Source organism: Hyposmocoma kahamanoa, unplaced genomic scaffold, assembly GCF_003589595.1.
Source record: "Hyposmocoma kahamanoa isolate Upper Pololo Valley unplaced genomic scaffold, ASM358959v1 87, whole genome shotgun sequence".
Taxonomy (NCBI): domain Eukaryota; kingdom Metazoa; phylum Arthropoda; class Insecta; order Lepidoptera; family Cosmopterigidae; genus Hyposmocoma; species Hyposmocoma kahamanoa.
The window spans coordinates 5,437,536-5,458,925 of NW_020654422.1; the positions used below are offsets into that span (position 1 = coordinate 5,437,536).

Below are 21,390 nucleotides of genomic sequence, written 5' to 3' on the forward strand. Positions count from 1 at the left end.
TCTACCTTTGTTGCCAGATTACTTTTTTAACTGTATGGTTTACGTAAAATGGGCAGTAGGTAAATTTGCCAAACTTGTTGGTTTTTTAAAAACTTTTTATTCTATATATTCTACAAAAGCTAAAGAAAATAACGCAAAAATAGTTTATAATACTGAATCTACAATGCCTATTGTGTCAATTAAACGTTCAAAGTGCTTTTCTTTGTAATTATTTGGCTATTGACAATGTCAAAAAATGTGATCAAGGTGCCAATATTGACGGTATGTACAGCTTTGCTTTACTGTTGTACATAGGGCGCACTATAAGTTTCCGGAACTGGCCACTTACATAAACAATATTTAAAAAGTAATTACAACATTTGAAAATGGAACTCGTTGGCTGTAGAATACAGTTTGTTTCATCTGACTGCCACTTGTTTTAACATTGTGGCGTCATTTTAGAAATTGGTTGCCTATATCACCATGGATTTAACTCGTGAAAATTTTCGTAGTATGATTTTCTACGACTTTAAGTGTAATTGAATAGCTCCGTCAGCGGAGCTTCGCTCGGCTTCCAACTGCTTTTGGCGTTGAAGCACCATGCAAGACGACTATTTATAGCTGGTTTGCAGAATTCAGACGCGGTCGTGTGAAACTCAGGGACGAATTTCGTGATGGTCGCCCGTCCACTGCTGTGAATGACAAAAACAGACAGGCATGTGACATACCATGAGATTCAAGCATCTCTAAGCATAGGCATGAGTCAAATACTATCAATACTACACAAAAATTTTGGTGTGAAAAAGCTGTGCTCTCGGTGGATCCCATATAATTTGACTGAGGCTCAAAAAACGGATCGTGTCACTTGGTGCAATGCCTTGCTTACCAGATTCACGAAGGGTCATCAAATTTGGTGTGGGATATAGAACAGGTGACGAAATATGGATTTATAGTTACGATCCCAAAACAAAGCAGCAATCGAGCGTATGGGTCTTTCGAGATGAGCCCTAAGCAACCAAAGTGGCGCGCGTGCAAAGTGCCTCTAAGCGGATGATTGCTTCTTTTTTAAATAAAACTGGACACGTGGCTACTGTTGGTTTGGAAAAACGTTGTACCGTGAATACTGATTGGTACACGACCATTGCACCACGATAATGCCAGTTCTCACACGGCCAGACAAATGAATTTTTGAAGGTGAGCAACGTTAACCTTATGAGCCATCCCGCCTACCGTCCCGACCTGGCACCTTGTGACTTTTATTTCCAAAAATTAAGAACCAGTTAAGCGGTCAACGATTTTCGTTACCTGAAGAGGCTGTCGAAGAGTATGAAAAATGTTACAGAGATTGTCACGGAGGAGTGATATAAATGTTGTCAAAATTGGTTCATTCGTATGAAAAAGTGGATTAACGCTAACGGAGAATATTTTGAGAAACAATAAATTCATTTCTGACCATTTATAGTATTTTTTTCTTATTCACTCCGGAAACTTATAGTGCGCAACACGTATGCACATGGAATAAAAATTTTTATATATTCCATATTTTTTTGTAGTAAATTTATCATTAATTTAAATTACCTTATATATGCATTTTCCACCAAAAAGGTGTTAACAAGGATGTCTATAGTACAGTGGACGAAGTTCAATGTGAAGAGCATGTGAAAAACATTATTCTACTATGCTAAAGATTTAAATTGAACTCTGTGGCGATTATGAAAACTGTCCAAAATATGAAGCTTGATGTGGTTTTGACTGTACATTAGCTTAATTGCTAACATTTGGGAGAAATAAAAAAAACAATATTCTGGTATGATATTTACTATCATTTAAAAATAAAGACATTGATTAGTAATATACATTACAGCCACATTTAAACTCTAATACATTAGGCGGGATCTTTAATGGGATCACGGTTTAAAAATAATTATTAGCAATAACAAACATATGAACGGTCACAACTAAGAACAATAACCAATGCCTACTATAGGTAATTGTTCTTAGGGCCACACCGCATATATAAATTTTTTGTGAAAAAACCCTTAACCGACCAGCGCATCTGAATGAATGCGTGTTGTTTAATGCGCGTTCTCAGAGAAAAGGGCATGATGTATGTAAACACTTTATTGTACAACACAAACAAATTACAAATTTTTAACAAAGAAATAGAACGTTATTGTACAAAGACGAGCTTATCCCATAAAGGGATTTCTTCCAGCTAACCTTTAATTAACCCTTAACCTTTGATGTGTATGTATGTTTGTGAAAGCGATCTTACGATTGACAGACTCAAAAAATTATAAATGGGATATACATTATCCTCCAGTGACCGGTCCGGTGGAATCGCAATTGGCGCAACGGATAACATTAACTGCATCACAAATGCCAACTACTATCACTTTATATTAAAAATAAAATATTCGACACTAATCAATTATCCCATTATGTACACAAATGTCAGAACAGACAATACTATGTATTCCCACTGCGATGTGACTATGAAATTACAAATAACGTTGTGTTTTGAGAACACTTCCAAATAATACCATGTGTGATTAATGATTATTCTTTAGCCTTGAATATAATACAAGATATAAGGGCCTTCAAATTAAACGTACAGTAATTTTTAATTTACTAATTGTGACTACAAAAGTGGAGCGCGTATCACAACAGTGGCGCCGCAACTGCACTTTAAACATTGTATAAAAAGTAGTAGTGGCGCGAATGCAGCGCCATCGTGGTGCTAATTTGAAGGCGCCCTAACACGTGTTAGAAACAATCAATGGTCAAATACTTTGCAAGTTTTGTAAAAATATTTAACAACAATAATTAACATAATATCGCACTGTTAATACAATAGTGTATTAACTCAAAATGTGTATTTTTTCAGAATCGATGAAAAATACTCACTTCCTATGAAAGATCATTAAAATGATGTATGAGGTAAAATTTATCACTTACATCTAAACAATTTCGTACTGGCCCATTGTTTTTAAAAATAAAAGGGAACAAAATTAAATAATTTCATATTTTTGAGTAAGGACTGTATGTTTTGGCCAGAAGTAGCTAACATAAAGTTTGTCTCATTTTGGGTTACGTAGATATCTTTTAATTGTTTCTTACAATATTATTGACGGCTTTATTGACGTGTAGATAATGAAATTTTGGTTTCAGCAATGATTTAATCCTGAAATTCACATATTTTGAGTTACAACACTATTGCAATATTAGTGCGATACGTCAGGTGATTCAATAGTATGTGTTAAGTCTGTAATTACTAACTACCTACTTACAATTTTATCAACCTTGATTGAAGGTACACCATGACAAGTGAACCAAGAATACGTTTATTTAACGACAAGTTTACAATACATCTATTATTAGATTAAACAAGTTCTATCTGCGTCATTATTACTATGTAGGTACGGGTATCATACCACGGTTTGTCTTTTTCTTCTAACCGCGAAAACAGAGTTTGCAACCGCTCTGAAATATTGGGAGAAACCTGACAGTCATACCGATTGCAACCTATGACTAATGAAATTAGTCTTAAAAAAGTAAGTTCTATTTGTATAATACAAATATATACACAAAAGGCCACATTCTAACTTAATTTTATATAATTTTAGTATTACTATGCAGGTAATAACATAATTAGTATTCTTCTTACTATGTTCTATTGATTATTCACTAACTATAACCAATGGCCAGCACTATATTAAATTTTAGAACCAATATTCTTGGCTAACTTGCCTAATTTGTGTCACATTTTTCTTACCCTGTCTTTAACCACTTTACGCCGATCTCACATGCCCGCGACATCCGACGCATCAATACCCAACATAGCTAAATCGTCCAGCTCCTCCTTCTTTCTAGCAGTAGCAGCGCCATTTTCCTTTAACCCCTGTTGTTTATTTTGATTTTGATTATTCTGCTGCTTATTTTGCTGGTTATTTTGTTGACTATTCTTCTGATTTTGATTCTTGTTATTATTAAAATTTTTGTCCTTTTGATTAGGTCGATTCTTGTTTCTAGGTTTCGGGCTAGGTACCAGGGGCACGTGAGTGTCGTAGAGCTGCGGTCGGGGCTGGAATAGTGGTGTGTTCAAGTCGAAACCCATCATCATTTGTTGCATGTTAGGCATCTGCGGTTGGAGAAAAGGCGGAAACGGGGGCATGACACCTCCCAGCCCCATTGGGAAGCCTGGTGGGAGTCCGCTGAATAAATCTTGCTGCATCATGTCCGGTTTTACATCTGTAGGGAATATGATATCCAGGGCTTCTTGAAAATCTTTGGGAAGCGCTGGAGTTGTGGGTTGCGTTGTCATTGGTGGTCTGGAAAAGAAATTAATTTACAAATCATTAAATATAATTATTTGTTCACAGTACGTTACTTAAATGGCATAATAGTAAAATTATTGTCATTTATCCGTCCTAAGAAATTTGAATATGTATGTACAATGTAAGTCTTTCGAAGATCTTTTTTGGGAAAACAAATTGAAATAGTAATGTTTTGGTCAAGCGTGAGTTGTACATAAAAATGAATAATATTGACTTTTTTTTAAATTGCTCGACTTTTAATGAAATGTCCGTTACAAGAAACTGAGTCGAAAGTATCGGAAGAAAAAATCGGGACAGGAATACGTCAAAAATAAAATGTTTTTATTATTTTATTTTAATAAGGTTAATAGGTACGTGTGCAAATATCTACTAAACCGATATTATCCTGTTTATCCCCTTTTTTAATATTATTATAATGCAACGTCAAAATTAAAAAGTTAATAATAAATTAATAATTAATAAAAATAAATATGAGACCTTCTGATACAAGTGTTTTCTTACTTAAAAGAAGGTCTCAACCATGTATGCAATTTTGTTAGTATTTGAGACGAAATAAAGTACTAAAAAAAATGAATAAAATTTATTTTTTTAAATGATGGGAATTTCACTCGACTTCTTGTACACAGAACAACTATAGACACCCATCCAAATATAGCTAGCTTCAATATACCTTTTTTACCGACGTATTTTGCAATTCTAACCTATTTTGAACGACGTTCTTCAATAGCCCTGGGCTGGCAATAATCATCAACTACATGCTGGCAAGTGAAGTAGTTTTAAAAAGTGAATGAAGATAAGAGATGTACTAACGCCGCGGGCGGCGGCGCGGTGACTGTGGCTACAGAGGTGGGTGGCAGGAAGGGCAGCGTCGCAGGCACCGTGGCGGGCAGCGCCGCGGACACCGTGGCGGGTACCGTACCGCCCAACGACGTCGGTAACGCGACTACTGGTGGAGGAATGTCGCTGGTCGTGCGCTCCAGCTGCGCCTTTGCGATCTTCTCCTTGAACTCCGCCACCTGCAACCGGCGTTCCTTTGTAACGGTTACTTACTTGTTACCACACAAATACTCTCAAAACTAAATACAGAAACAAAAGCAAAACAAAAAGCATTTGTTAACTTGCGCCCCCAATCAAAACTAATTTGATAAATATGCTATTGTACGGGTACTTGTATCAAATTATGAAAGAAGAAATGAGTGTGTGAGTGAGATCTACATAATTATTACCTTCTTCTGTATCTCAGCATCCATCTCCTCGCGTTTCTTTTTCATCGCTTCTTCGTCCTCTTTCTTCTTCTGTTCTTCTTTCTTTTGCTCCTCCGCTTTAGAATTCTTGCCCAGATGTTTGTACACTGGCATCTTGCCTGCACAAAGACAAATTTTGAAATAAAAAAAATATATATACATTTTGGCTACATTATTTTTGAAATGCAAAAAATTTAAATCATGAATAGAGTGTACAAATCACAGCGATTTTTAAATGAATTCGACCTAGAGGTAAGGGGGTGAATACCTATAAAGGGCATCTTCTTAATGTCAGGCTTCTTGGGTTCACTCCTTGCGGGGCTGTGGTCGTCCCTCCGTCGCGAGTCGCCGCGCCGATCCCTGTCACGATCGCGGTCCCGTTCGCGCTCTCTATCTCTTTCGCGGTCACGGTCGCGTTCGCGTTCGCGGTCGCGGTCACGTTCTCGGTCGCGGTCTCGGTCTTCGCGAGCGCGGGACTCACGCCTTTCGTTTTCTCTGTAAACATATAAACACCATTAATGTATTAGAAAATACGATTCCGGTTTTTCACTAACAAAGGCTGATAATTATATACAATATAGTTGGCAGGTATATAGTCCATATAATCCAAATTGAACTAGATTAAAGAAAAACAGGGAAATTTCTGCATGCGCCCAAAAAAATGTTGACTTGTGACACTATAGAAGCTACTGTGCGATATAAAATACCTGCTCTTGTGCGTCGAATTAATGGAACGTTCACGCGTCTCGCGGTCTGGCGAACGGCGCTTCTCCTCGTCTTTTAACCTGTAAGATTAATTTACAATATTCATTCGACTTTCCAACAAAAAAAAAAGGCAATAAAAGGACACCACTGCAACTGTTGAGACATTGTTATAGTAAAAAAATGTAGTTGCTGCATTACCATTTTTTTTAATATTCTACACTTTTGAATACAACCAAAGTTTAAACTCAAAAACAAAGATCTGCAATAAGCACATAAAGAAATTAGTAAGATTTGCTGACTCATTGGGGGAGCGATAGCCTCGGTTTAAGGAAAATTGTGGTTTGAGTCCAGCCGGACTGAAGGAATTTTTCTTTGCGTATGTTCGATTTGTTTGTTTGATGTCCAAAATGGAAACAAAATTGTTAACAGAGCAAAAAAAATAACTATATATACTAATAAATAAAACGAGTAACCAACCATAGATTTAGCACGTGGGGCGCACTATAAGTTTCCAGAATGAATAAGAAAAAAATACTTTTTTTTCTTTTTTGTTTTTGTTTTCTCAATTGTTTCTCAAAATATTCTCCGTTAGCGTTAATGCACTATTTCATACGAATGAACCAATTCTGAAAACATGTATGCCGCTCCTCCGTGACAATCTCTGAAATATATTTTTCATACTCTTCGACAGCCTCTTTAGGTGATGAAAATCGTTAACCGCGTAACTGGTTTTTAATTTTTGGAAATAAATAAAAGTCACAAGGCGCTAGGTCCTGGTAGGGACTGTACGCGGGAAGGCTCATAAGTCGGCGTTGTTCACCTTCAAAAATTCACTTGTCTGTCTGGTCGTGTGAGAACTGGTATTATCGTCGTGCGAGATGATACGACGTTTACAGTTATTTTTACGGAGTTTGTCAATAACTTCCGGCAAACAATTGGTCGTGTACCAATCACTATTCACGGTACAACGATTCTCAAAGCCACAGTAGCCACATGTCCAGTTTTATTAAAAAAAGAAAGAAGCATCATCCGCCTAGAGGTACTTTGCACGCGCGCCAATTTGGTTGCTTTCGGCTCATCTCGAAGACCCATACGCTCGTTTGCTACTTTGTTTTGGGATCGTAACTATAAATCCATGTTTCGCCACCTGTTACTATGTCCAACACCAAATTTGAGGCCCGTTCGTTGAATCTGGTAAGCATGGCATTGCATTAAGTGACGCGATCCGTTTTTTAGGCCTCAGTCAAATTGTGTGGGATCCACCGAGAGCACAGCTTTTTCTCATGATATGTCACATGCCTGTCTGTTTTAATCATACGGCGCACAGCATCGATGTTTTTATTGTTCACAGCAGTGGACGGGCGACCATCACGAAATTCGTCACTGAGATTCACACGACCGCGTTTGAATTCTGCCAACCAGCTATAAGTAGTCGTCTCACATGGTGCTTCATCGCCAAAAGCAGTTTGAAGCCGAGCGAAGCTCTCCTAAGCTGTTAAATTACACTTAAAGTCGCAGAAAATCATACTTCGAAAATTTTCACGAGTTAAGTCCATGGTGATGTAGACAATCAATTTCTAAAATGACGCCACAATGTTTAAACAAGTGACAGTCAGATGAAACAAACTGTATTTTACAGCCAAAGAGGTCCATTTTCAAATGTTGTAATTACTTTTTAAATATTGTTTATGTAAGTGGCTAGTTCCGGACACTTATAGTGCGCCCTGTGTATACACCTACCACAGATCGGCTCTGAAGTATTGAAGACGAGACCAAAACAAAAATACATCTGCGTGCGTGTAATGTACATGTGTGCAAGATAAATAGTGTTGCGCCTTGCACTGACTCGACCTTAATATCGATTAACATAATACACCGGTAGACATACCGTAGACATACTAAGTGACAACTTAGTCGTATTCACCAAAATATGATCGTGAGTGAAATAGATACTTATATCGTTTAGAGATGCCAACAGCGCAATCCGAATTCAAAAGTAGTGTTACAATGTGTTACCTTAAAACTTACTCGCTTGGCGGCGGAAATAGCATTGTAGCGTTCCGGATTTGAACGGCAAAGGTGCTGGTGAAATTACAGGCACATGGGACTAACTTGTTAACTTATGTCTCAAAGTGATGGGCGCATTGGCAGTGCCCCTCAGATCTTTGCGATTTAAAGCTCTGAGTGACACAGCAACTGTTACGGACAGGCGTGTAGCTTACCATCAGTCGTACGCCTTCTTCGTTCCGTCACTTGATATTATAAAAAACCCCAGGGACTTTTATTAACTATTCATAACCCCACTTATTTTATTATTCATAACCCCACTCTCTATAAAACTGGGGTTATGTTAATTAATAATAATTGCAAAAATTCATGTATTTGACATCTTTTTTAACTGAATTCATATATTGGGTTTGGCAATTGAATGGCATAATTTTACGCACATATTTAGGTTTGTACGTACTTTTTGACAGCTAAAAATTTAAATAGTACTTATATGTGAAATTTACAATTCTGCGAGTTTCCGTTTTTTGATGAGTTTAAATCCGGGCACTGCACTTGTAACCATGAGTAGTAAATGTCTATTTAACACTATTTCATATTACAAAAATTTTTCAAAAATAAACGATATTTGTTTCGTTATCAACTGACACTAGGTTCATACAGGCTCATAGCGTGTAATGACATGGTCTCGTCTACCCGTCTCACTCTACTCGAGCTCGAATATTTTCTTGTGTAGCGCGTTGGTTAGATTATTGTATTTGTGTTGTTGTTATAGTTTTCGTTTACTGTTAATATTTTGTAATAGATCATTAAAATGTTAGAAAATGAGAACATCCTCCTTTTCCAATACCGTTAAATAGAAGTTTTAGCACATCTGCATTCACCTTTAGACAATTATTTTCAGGACGTTTCTTTGTTTACATTTTGGACACCTAATTATGATTCGTACTATAATGGAGTACTTTCACAAAAAAAAATAGTTTTCACTTTGTTTGCATCATGATACTCAATAAAAATTACAAAATATTTTCGATTTGTTACAGATGTGTCGATATGTCAAGCGAGGACGACGTTGTACGTCTCTTACAATCCGTAGTTATGAATGGTATCCCACTAACCTGCCCTTCAAATTCTTGAGACTGTCTAGTAGCTTACGATCGGTCTCGTTCAACTTTTCTGTATGTATAGATGACATCCACTCCGCCAGCGTTTTGTCATCGCCGTCAGCTCGACTTTTCTCCTTTCCTGTAATTTGTTATTGGTGAATTTCTTATATGCAAATTCACCACTAACGTTGTCTTAAACTAGAAATTAAGTTAGCTCCCGGCCTTGGGCACTACTCAAAAAAAAACCAGAACAAAATTGGAAAAGTGTTCTAATTTTGTTCTATTTTCCGGATTCTGGTTTTCCGAATTTGTTCTACCGGGAAACGAACCCAAGACCTCCTCATTTAAAGCCCAGAGTTCTAACTACTTAACCACCGAGGTCGTCTAGGTACTAGTGTAAAGCAGACAACACTAATATAGAAATCTGGACTTTGTTTAATAGTAGAAACAAAATCACAATAACGTTAAATTGGTCATAATAGTAAAACTCACTTTTCTTCTTCTTCTTAGCAGGCTCACTATCAGAGCTGGTAGAATTACTGCTAGAACTGCTGCTACTGGATCTCTTCCTCTTGTTTTTCTTCTTTTTATCTTTCTTCTTCTTTTTTGCGTCAGGTGTAGGTGGGGGGCTCTCTTTGCGTTTCGTGTGGAAACCATCTTTATTGAATGTTATTGTATGAGCGGTATATTGTGGTTGTTTGTCTTCAGCCTTTCCTTTGGAGGCGCGAACTTTCTCGAATGCCTTTTGGCGATCTGACATCCAGTCTGTTTCCCAATGTGGGTTTTGTTCCACAAAGTTCTAGATTGAGAAAATGATTTTTTGTATAATTGAGGCAAATAAGATAAATAGAAATAAGAACTAGGGTGCTATGTGTAGAACCTTCCTGTGTAGGCACTAGTGCCATTTCTATTAGTTCTGCAAAGCTGGATTGTTGTATTCCGAATTGAAGGGAGAGCCAGAGCTACTACAAGTACAGGAAATTCAAAATCTTATCATAGCCGGTGGGTAGTAACTTCCCATCAACCATCTAACTGCTTGTTGGATTGTATACAATAAACAACTTAATATCTGCAAATTTTAATTACCAAATTATGTTTATTTTATCCCTTTTTCTAAATCTTAAAACAATGTGTGTTGATTTGTATTCTCGCCATATTTAAGAAATTAATAATAGAAATAATGCTAAATCAACAAAAATATAAAAAAATAATCTGTACAATATTCTGGCTAATTCTATCCTGTAAAGTATTGCAAAATTGTCCCTAAATCGTATGCACCGCGCGAGGACAGTGACCCCACCACCCGCTTCACCGAGCAATACATAATTTTTCCCTATTTTTAAAATTATGATTATGTACTAGCATTGTTATAATTTCTAATTATTTACATTAATTAGAAAAGTTGACTGGAAAAAGATTTTTGTAACTTAAATTTGGTACTTACCACTTTAGGTTACACGAAAGTATTGCCAGAAGGACCTAGCTCCACGGTGGGTGGCTGGCTCCGTACCGGAGCCACCACCAGCGTATGCATTCGCACGTGAGTTTCGTGTCAACTTTCCATATTTGACTTCACAATTTTGAAAGCAGAGATGATTTTTGTGCGCAATTCTTCGACACTCATAATCTTCTCCGCGTAAACTAAACGTTTCACATCATGCCATAAGAACAGTCACGCACTTGCACTTGATGGTAATGCAGGTTCTGGTGAATCTGGTAGTGGTTCTTTTTTGCACTAACTCTTGTTTATATACCAAACCACGTGGCATGTCGTGAGAGACTAGTTAACAGATCAATAGAATTGCGGCGCGTTCAGCTATCCCACCTTAATCCTTGTGCGTAAGCGAGGAAGCTAGACAGGCGCGTGCGCTGCGTTTGAGAAAGAAAAAGCAATACTTTGCATCCAGCAGGATCAGGTGATTGCGAATCGATGTTTACCGCAATTAAGTAAAAAATAATGATTCAGAAAATATTTTTTTTATTTTTTATTTTTAGTGATTTGGGTTCAGTTTCGGGTAAAGAAATGACCTCTATAATATGGCGTGAATGCAAATCAACACATTGCATAACATAATAAATAACAATAATCGAACAATTAAAGATTTTGCTGTATATCAACAGCTATGTCTTGATAAAGACTGCAAGAACCACCTACTTCCTGTTGCTTATTTAACTTTTCTTCGTGTATAATTATTATTATATATTATGTCCGTATAAAATAAAAATAAATATATAAATAATTCCTTCGATCTGTCTCGACGCGAACCCGCGTCTGTTGCCTCAGCGTGACCACAGACGCTGGTTAGAGTCCAGTTGGACCGAAGGAATTCTTTGTTTTTTCGAACAAACTAGTGGAGTTTTTTCACAAGAAAAAAGTATTAGTAAGGTATTCACTAAATAGATGTTGCAATAAACAAATGTTTTGGTACCGTGTAGTTCTTGGAATGCGTGATGGACTTAAGATGGGCTGATGCGCAATGAAGGTCGCCGATGAACTGGTCGCACAGCTTGCAGTACCATGCCGTAGAAGGCACGAAGAATTGTAATCCTATAAGAGTTAAGATCATTGATTAAATTATCTCCCATAACGTAGGATGCTTTTTTAGAAAAAAGCAATAACAAAATTGAATCGAAAAAGTAAATTCACGCGAAGTCAACTTAGAAATAATAACAGTTATTTGACGCAAGGCTGCAAAGTTGTTGTTTGGCGCGATTGCTTGTATTGAAACTTGAGCAAGCGAAGGAGTCTAGGGTCGTATTCTAGAACTCTACTCAATACTCAAGTCAGGACTTGAGTATTGCAGTGATCACTGAAAATCATACTCAAGTCCTTGCCATTAGGGTCGTATTTCCAGTGCTTGAAATCATACTCAAGTCTGCTCAAATCTTGACTTGAGCATTGAGTAGAGTTCTGGAATACGACCCTTAGATTGAATATTCAAAAATTAAATCCTGAGCGTAGCGAGGGTTTCAAGGCACGAGACGCAAAACAACTTCGCTGCCGAGCGAGTTTCCTCACTATACTGAGGAAACATCTTTTCATCTCACTATAGCGAGGAAAATGGTAGATGAAAGAAAAACAGTTGAACTATAACAAATCAGTTTTTCATCACCGCTAGAATCAGACTGGCTAATGTTTTGTTTCTTTTCAATTTATTACAGTACAATTCAATCCAAAGTATTGAAATTGAAGTGATTAAAATGAAAATTTGAAAAAAATAAGTTTAGTTATTATTAATTAAATTTTTCTTGAATTGATATTCAATTATTTTTTGTGAAATTACTCCACTAGTTTGTTATAATTATTAATACAAAGAACTGTCATAGATTTCTCATAGATGGCGCTACGACTAAAAAGTCGTTGAAAGACCAAGTACAAAGACACGACGCAAGCACATAGAAAAATTCGTGAGGTCCGTTGGTTCGTTCCGTGGCTTAGTTGGTATAGCGTCTGGCACGGTATGCAAGAAGACGTCGGATCGAATCCGACCGGATCGAAGGAATTTTTTCTGAGTGATCGATCTTTGTATTAATAATTAGTTATTATTATTTATTTGTTGAGCATTGGCTATAGAGCCATCAGTTTAAACAAGCAATAAACAATTAAGAAACGCAAAACGTAATAATAATTAAAGTAAAAATTAATTTGTGATAAAACTGTAACTACAAAAACCCGCAATTTGAAATAACTTTAGTTTTAAGTGCGTTCTGATTTTACACCACATAAGTTTTCTTACTCTTTCTATTATTATTTTATACGGTTAGCGAAATTATTTTAGTTCTTCGACAAATTAAAGTAATCCAATAAACAAAATTAATGTTACAGTTGTCAATTTAATGTCAATAACCATACCAATAAATGGACGTCGGCTGTGCGCTAAAAAGTGTCCGCACCTGTAGGGCGTTAAAATCGCATACAGAGCGTCAATCGCGCAACAGTCTTCGTTTGTTCGACTGACAGCGCGGTTGTCAATCATGCAGTACCTACCAATAATAATAACTTTTAAAAGTGACTGCAGTAAAGTGTAGAAACAGGATTTTTATCATATTTTCACTAAACAAATCGTGCTATCATAGTTCTCATTTAAAAGAGTTATTTTGTACAGTTTTATAATATTCAATTTATATATATATAATATGAATCGTAAATGTAAATTACAAAAGCACAACATAATCAAATAGCTAACCGTCCTTTTTCTACACATTGCATGCGCAAAAAATGGAAAGAGGCTAATTACGTTAGTTTCAAGAAGCTTATATAAACTTCTTGGTCGTTTTCAATTGTTCGAACTACAAGCGATTGAAATATTACTATAGAGTTGCTTTGATTTTAATCTTACTTCCAAAATATTTTTTTTTAATTAAACGTTAGCAATAACTAACAAAATATTGTTGTACTCGTTTTACGGCTTGGGATTACCTATCAGAAGTCAGAAAATACATTTGCCCGAAATAACGTTGGCTCGAATTTTCATAATGTCAAATGTATTTTTTAGGAAGATAGAAGAAGCATAAAAATTACTCGAAAGCGTAACGGTTTTATTATAAAGCGGTTTACGGAATTACGGATATTTGAGTTTATTTTTATGTGGAATATCGGTACATTTCTTATAGTACACGCTTATTTTCACGTTTGTAGTATTATTTGTATGTATGTGTGTATCTGCGCAACTCTTTATTATTATCTTTAAGCGAATTAGTTCAAAATTACACATAATAATATAATAAAATATATAAAATTAATTAATATTTACGAGAAAGGCTACACCATTACTCTTGTGTTCAAGTAAGTTTTAGTCGAAGCTAAATATGGTGCATTTTGTTAAGTTTCCAGTAGAAGCTGAATATGGTGTTTTTGGGCCCTTAAATTGTTGCAAGTAAAATTAGGCAATACTGCAATGACGTTACAATTTAAATTAAATGTTTTAGTTTTTTATATTTCGTTATATGTCACTACGTTTGTATAGGTTAACTTCGGATATTTTTTTCGTGGTTTTGTATTAGACCCGATGTCCATTTCTTGGTATGTCAATGCCAATAACAATAAGAATAAATTATAGCAACAGATTATTATTATTATTATAAATACTTATTGTACTTAAGACGTATCGCGTTTCGGAACAGGTCACTATTTCTTTATAATCAAAAGAAAAACTTTATCTTCGGATGCGTTCTGAATTTGCATCTCATCAATTTTTATTCCTGCTTGTAAAGTCAAGAGCACATCAACCTTGACACTTTGTACTTTGGACCCTTCATATCGTAAGCGGCATAGAGTTGGATTTAAAAGTGTAAAGCTTGACGTGCTCTTGACCCTGTACTTATAATTTTATGTGATTATTGAAATTATTTTAGTTCTTCGACGAATTAAAATAGTTTAATAAACAAAATTAGTTATCGTGATCAATTTAATATCAATCATAATCTGAAAAAAACCCAACGGATCTAAATTACATAAATAATGTACGACAAATCACGTAGATGAACGTGTCATTATGAATTTTTTTTCATCGAAAGAAAAATTTAGGTGCACCCTACTTAGACTATGGAAACCAAAGAACATGTTATATTGACATATATAAATCAGACGTTATATGTCTAAGATGCATTTAGACGTTGAAAACATAAACATTTTATTGGCTTTGTTTAACTACTGCGTGCCGTCGTAAGTCAAAAGAGATAGCACTACATTGATTTATGTCAAACACGGGAATCGAAAATACGTAACGTCATCTTAAATGCCAAATGTCCTCATTTTACCACTTCTGGAGTACCCTTTGATAACCGTTTCCGTTTGTCAAAAGGAAGTACATCAAATGTCAAAACCAATGTTTGGCCAAATGTTTTATTGAATTATTCGCATGAATTGTAATGAAATGGACAAAAATATTGACAGAGAGTGAGAACAATTAAGTATTGATTAAAATGCGTCTAAAATGCGTCGCTGCAGCATTAAGGGGTGCGGCAGTAGAAAATCGGAAATCAACCGAATGTTACATTACATGTTACTTTTCTGCATATAAATCATACAATAGCCCAAATATCTCATGTAATTAGACTCATTCAAGTAGTTTATTTATAAGTCTTGCCGAATTTTGCTTTGGTTACTTTAGATGGACAGTTTGTAGTTTGTTTGTTCTAGTAAGCAAACATATTATCGATATATATTGTTATTAAAACAATTCACTACGAGGTTTTTATTATTACATTATTATTATTTTTAAGGTTTACCTACAAATGAAAAAAGAAAGAAAGAATGGTTGGAAATTATAGGACTGCCGAACATAAACATTGGACCAAATACCATCTTCGTTTGTACGCTCCATTTAGAAGTCAAATTTTAATAGGACTTTGAAGTAATAGAACTTTGAATGTAACTAGATTACATTATAATGCAATTCCATCGCTACATTTATTGGTAAATAACTTTATATTTAATTTTGATTAAAATGGCTCATTACTTGCCTAGTAATAATAGCATAGTATTAATCATACTTTGATTATAGTAAACTATATTTGCAAGCATAAAACACAGTTTCAACATTCAAGCCACACTTTTGCATGTCGATATTGACTTATCTATGATTATGGTACAACACTAAATACGCCATTTGTGGTGGACATTTTTGGTTTAGGTAGGGACGTTTATACCGTAGATAGGGCAGCTCCTTTCCTTTATTTTTTTCCATCCTCTAAGGGTGCACCACAGTCCGTCGTCAGGTTCGAATTTCAGAAACCTTTTCCACGCTAGCGTGCAAAAATTGCTTTTGCGCGCACATTTCTAATGAGAAAGAAAGCCTTTCCAAGCTAGTGAGGAAAAAAGTTATTAAGCTAATCTATTAGAGAGCCTATGCATTCACCGGCACAGGTGATCTTATGTGTCATAATTAGTTATTTATTCATTTATTTTAGAATTTAAAAACGGTACAATTTTCTTAACATAGTCCTACAAAACTGTACATACATATATGCCTTGCCTGCAGGATATAAACGAGTCTCAATTTGAACAAAAGGTTACAATATATAAAATAACTACTATTTAACAAAAATTGGTGAAATACTCTTTCAAATTTTTTTTTTAATTTAGATTTTTTGTTTCATGTCTTATATGACCTCTGGTAAGCTGTTTAATGGGTATGGAATACGTATTTCAAGGTCCAATCTCCATAGTAGTTAGCGACTCTTGAGATTAAAAATTTACCCGAGGTCGTCTCCCGACTGATTTATTGTAGTCACCATTACACTTTACTTTGTTTTTTTTTGTTTATAAGAACTATTTACCTGGATCTGTGTAGGCGGTCTTCTTGCTAAGTGACACTTTTTCCAGGCAATATTAATATATAAAATTAGAAGATGGATGCAAATTGAAGTATTTTACCTTTGATGGGAGTCCGTTTCGTAGGTGCGGAAGGATAAGAAGGAAATCCTTCGTTCATTCCTGTTACGGTGTGCCATGGCGCTTCCATGTGGGCCGCAGCCATTCTAGGTATAGACAATCTGTTTAATAATACTAAGATTTTGACAGGAATACGTTTATAAATTTTAACCTTATAATGTAAAAATATTTTTTCTACCTTCTTTTATGCTACTAGGCATCCCCTCTGAAATCGTTGAAGGGTCATTATCTAAATGATAAAAGATATCTTCAACGCTCAAAATTGCTGGAATCCAATATAGAGGGCGTAGCAGTTACAATAATTTTAAAGGGTACTTCATATTTTACACGTAACATTGAAACTGATTGGAAATGAAAATATTTTTTCGAACCTACATCGCGCATTTGTTTTTTCAGACAAAACAACGTGTCCAACCATGCTGTTTATAAGTCCCAAAGTCACGACTGACTTGGTCGCGCGACTCAATCAAATATACACACGATTTAGATCTGAAAAATTTGTTACATTTTCAAATTAGATGCGTATAGAAGCGCGGCAGTGGCGCTCCACTATTAATTTTCGTACAATATTTATAAGCGCAACATTCGCGAATATCTAAGAACTCTATATTGTATCCTAATTTTTTTATACTGAATATAAAGGTGTCAAAACACCATAATCAAATTTTCAAAATAAATACTAACTTATGATGCGCAGGCGAGTGCAGATGGTTCAAGTAATCCTTAGCAGTGGGGGGAAATTCATTGCATACTCGGCACCAATGCATTTCGGGATCGTAGTACACGTAGTTGAACTTCTGACCCAATGACGGCGACCTGTAGGAAGATTTACCTCTCATTATTTACACCATAGTCTTTATTATCATCGTATGTAATACAATATGACGTAAGACAGTACAAATCAATTTAAATGTATACAATATTAATTTAATCAAGGCCAATTTATCATTATATGTTAAGTATATAACATTTTTGTATAGGCTGCAAGACGTCGAAAACAAGTATCATAATTATATTTTTTAAAGGCTATAATAAATTATAACCATTGTGAAAAATCGATCAATTATATATTTTAGTAAATTATTATATAATTTTATTAGTAAATTATAGTCGTAAAATAATAAAGGCACGAACCGTTTAGATTTGCATCCGTAACTACTAAACAAAATTCGCGGTAAGCGTTCCAGAAATATGCATGAAAATATTAAGCACTGCACTTATATTAAAACACCAACACGATATTATGTTTTCTTTGTTACAAAACACAGCAATTAAATAGATAACAGGTAATGAAAGTCGATATGAGTAAAACTTATTTAATCAAACATCTTTGTAGTTACATTCCTTCTACAATGGTACAACTTAATTTACAAAGTCACAATATATTTTATAAAACCTTAAACACTAATCAATACACAAAGTTGTAATATTGATCACATAATTTTTCTTATTATATACGTGAGTTCTTAAAAAGCAACAAGTTCCATACATATTTATATGCCACAATATTACTTCTTACACAATATCATTTTGTTTCAGTGTCTAAGGTAGCATGAAACAAATATTAGTCAAAAGCAGATTTCTTCAAGCTCCCCTTAACCATTTCTCCTGCAGTTTAAAATCACTTCTGTTGTTAAAGCAAAACCGTTGCGGCGCCTTCACGAAAATCCTGCTTAGGAAGAAAGTCAAGGAACAAATTTACCTAAATAATTACAAAGTAAGCAAACTAGTCTTGTTGAACTCTAAAAAGAATCAAACCATTTAGGTGAGGCTTTTGGTTATATGCAAGCCAATACGACAAGCAACATAGTTTGTAAACAAAAATATATGCACAATTTTAAATAATGCCTTTGGCATTTAATAACAGAAAGGGCCATGTAGTTGAACAAGACTAGTAAATAAAAATATTGCAAAAAAAAACACACCTGGATTTTCTCTTAGATCTGCGTTCATCATCTAAGTCGACCTCCAGCGGAGGTATCTCCTGAGCCTCCTCGCCGATAATCCCATTCAGCATGTCAACCACGTTGTTGATGGTCTTCAACTTATTCTGTATCTCCAACTAAGAATAACCGCATATGCAAGTTATTAGAACAAATTCTCAGTTGTGTAGAAGCTTCATATGCAAGCAGTCAATACACAACTTAGAATCAGCAGATAAACTAATCACATAAATGCCTGTGGCTATGACGGTAGCAAACCTGTAACTTTGTGTTCTCCTTCAAGAATCTCTTAGTATCGGGACTCGGAGATCTCTTAGCATCACCACGAAGTTCATTACGTTGGTCTTTCAATGTGTCCAGTTCTTTTTTCAAGATGCCTGCTTTCTTCATGTAGTCTTCGCGCTGCTTCGATAGAGCGGCCTTCTGGTGGCGCATTTCTGACTCTATCGCAGCTGCGACAATGAAAATTTAGGTGAACTACCATATCACAAGTAAAATGAACATAATGCCAGTTAATCATGCTCATTTCCAAAGACGATTAAATGAGTTAATAAGTTCACTGACTAATTGATAAAAAATTACAAAATAATTAAATGACATTACGCTCACAGACAAAGCAATGTGAAATGTGTTTCATATAATTTAGCAGACAGGCCTGTTTTTACAATAATGGCAAAAAAACAAATGCTTTCATTTCTAAATAAAAAAACTCTTCGTTATGATAGTCCAGAGAAATGAATATTCTTAAAAAAGGCATTTCATGATATTCATATCAGGTAATTGTGAGAGTAAATGTTAAGGAAACATTGGTTCCATAATGTAAACCTGAAAAAGACAATGTTAATTACTTAATTATAGAATGACATATAAAGCATAACTATGTGTGCAAAACTATCACCAAACCAACCTGAATTTAGCAGTTTAGTCAGTCTTTCCATCATTTTTTTTTCATCACTGGATTCAATACAATGGTCAGTCTGAGGTATAGAGCACATGCAAACCGAATTAAATGTAGTTGCTATCGAAATGTAATAATATTTGATTGGACATGCCTATAAATAATATTTTAATGACAAACATGCAAAATGAATAATAAATAGTATGAAAAAGAGTACCACATGCATCCTTATAATTATGCTCTTCTTGCAATGTTTGCTTGGTCTTGAAGATGTAATTTCTCAGAAGACCTGCATCTTTTCGCAATGATGTATTTCAAGGGTAGGGAAACCAATTCCTATATTTGTAATAATACACAGATAACATTGAAATAGCAATATTTAGAACTGAAAAAATGCCATTTAAAAAATATTAACATAAATTTCAACTTTTCTATAAATCTCTTACGTAGGGCATTACCATAAATCATTGTATCTTTGAGATAAATATTTTTCATCAATTGAATTATTCATGCACAATACACAGAAGTTTGCAAACATGTTTTAGCGTTCACTACAAAAAGTTAAATTACAATTAATACCTACCTGTGTTGTGGAACATTAGATTCATTGGGAAGAATACTCAATGCCTGTAAGGAAACGTGAGAAATTACGTAAGTACAATTAACAATATCATGACACATACCTTCTTTTTTGAGCTGGTCTTCTGAAGAGAGGATGGGCGGTGGGGGCGCCGTGTTAGGCGGTGGTGGCAGTGACATTTGGTTCCATACAGCCATGTCTGGAGGCAGCGGGGCAGGGGGCACTGAGGATAGCGGTGGGAAGTCATCGTAGATACCCGAGTACGATGGCTGGTAGTTGGTATTGTAATTTGGGTTCACAGCCTGAAAAGTATAGTAACATATTCCATATGTTTAGTAATTATAGGAAATTGTGTTCTGAATGGTACAAATTGTAAATTTCAATCAGTAGCAATGTTGTTATTACACAATTTGCATGGCCCCTGGGAAAAACGTAACCAATATTTGTTGTTACGTCTGACGTACTTATCGTTTAAAATGCAACGCTGATTCATAGTGTAAATGTGATAGAATCATACCTCCGGTTGGAACTGCGGCGGCGGCGGAGCACCGGAAAAGCCGCCTTCCTGAAACTGATTATCCCAAAGCTCGCTAGGTTCAGGTAGTTTTGATATCTCACTTAAAATGTTCTCGTCTATTAAATCCTTGTCAGTTTTGCGCGGGGGAGAACGGCTTCTACGTTTATCAATGTCGTTCCTTACAGGGCTCCGGCTTTTCCGAGGCATAGGCAGACGACTTCTGTAGTCCGGAGGACGATTCCAGTCCCTATCACGCTCTCTATCGCGGTCGATTGCGCGATTTCGTGGGTCACGGCTGAAATAACCTTTTCTACTAGGTTCACGAGACATGTTAGTAACACTCTTCAAAAATTAAGATTTCCACCTCAGGCATTTACAAATGATTACAAGCGGTTTACAATTATAGGGTCTGAAAAAAACACCACGCTTTGTTTAATTTTTTTTTTTAATTTTTTAAGGCTTTGGCAAAGCCATCAGCCTAAACATGAAGTTTAATTATGTTTCTGTAAAATATGGCTGCCACTAGACATGGAATAGCGTTACATTTCTATCGCCGTGACTGTCGTTCCGGTTCCAAAAAAATCACAGTGAAAAATCATCGTGATTTTGTCACGACTGTTACTTCCGTGACCTTGTCACGCCTATAACTTACATCACGATATACAGTTTTAGCCAGCG

The 21,390-nt window shown here is 35.5% G+C and overlaps 1 protein-coding gene across 2 annotated transcripts; it reads right to left on the minus strand.

Moving 5' to 3' along the window:
- Positions 1 to 1,787: 1,787 nt before the first annotated feature.
- LOC113235267 (zinc finger matrin-type protein CG9776) lies at positions 1,788 to 21,136 on the minus strand. Of its 2 annotated transcripts, XM_026470916.1 has the most exons (15): positions 20,896 to 21,136; positions 20,713 to 20,766; positions 20,299 to 20,497; positions 18,976 to 19,169; positions 18,700 to 18,836; positions 17,459 to 17,590; positions 16,757 to 16,860; positions 11,808 to 11,926; positions 9,871 to 10,177; positions 9,391 to 9,517; positions 6,268 to 6,345; positions 5,829 to 6,055; positions 5,543 to 5,679; positions 5,127 to 5,332; positions 1,788 to 4,310 (listed from the first exon to the last, which is right to left on the minus strand). In XM_026470916.1, exons 1-15 carry the CDS (start codon positions 21,040 to 21,042, stop codon positions 3,782 to 3,784), a joined length of 2,697 nt encoding a protein of 898 aa, XP_026326701.1. In that variant the 5' UTR covers positions 21,043 to 21,136; the 3' UTR covers positions 1,788 to 3,781. The 2 variants fall into 2 exon arrangements, with proteins under 2 accessions (XP_026326701.1, XP_026326700.1); XM_026470915.1 differs by having other exon boundaries at positions 20,713 to 21,134.
- Positions 21,137 to 21,390: the final 254 nt, after the last annotated feature.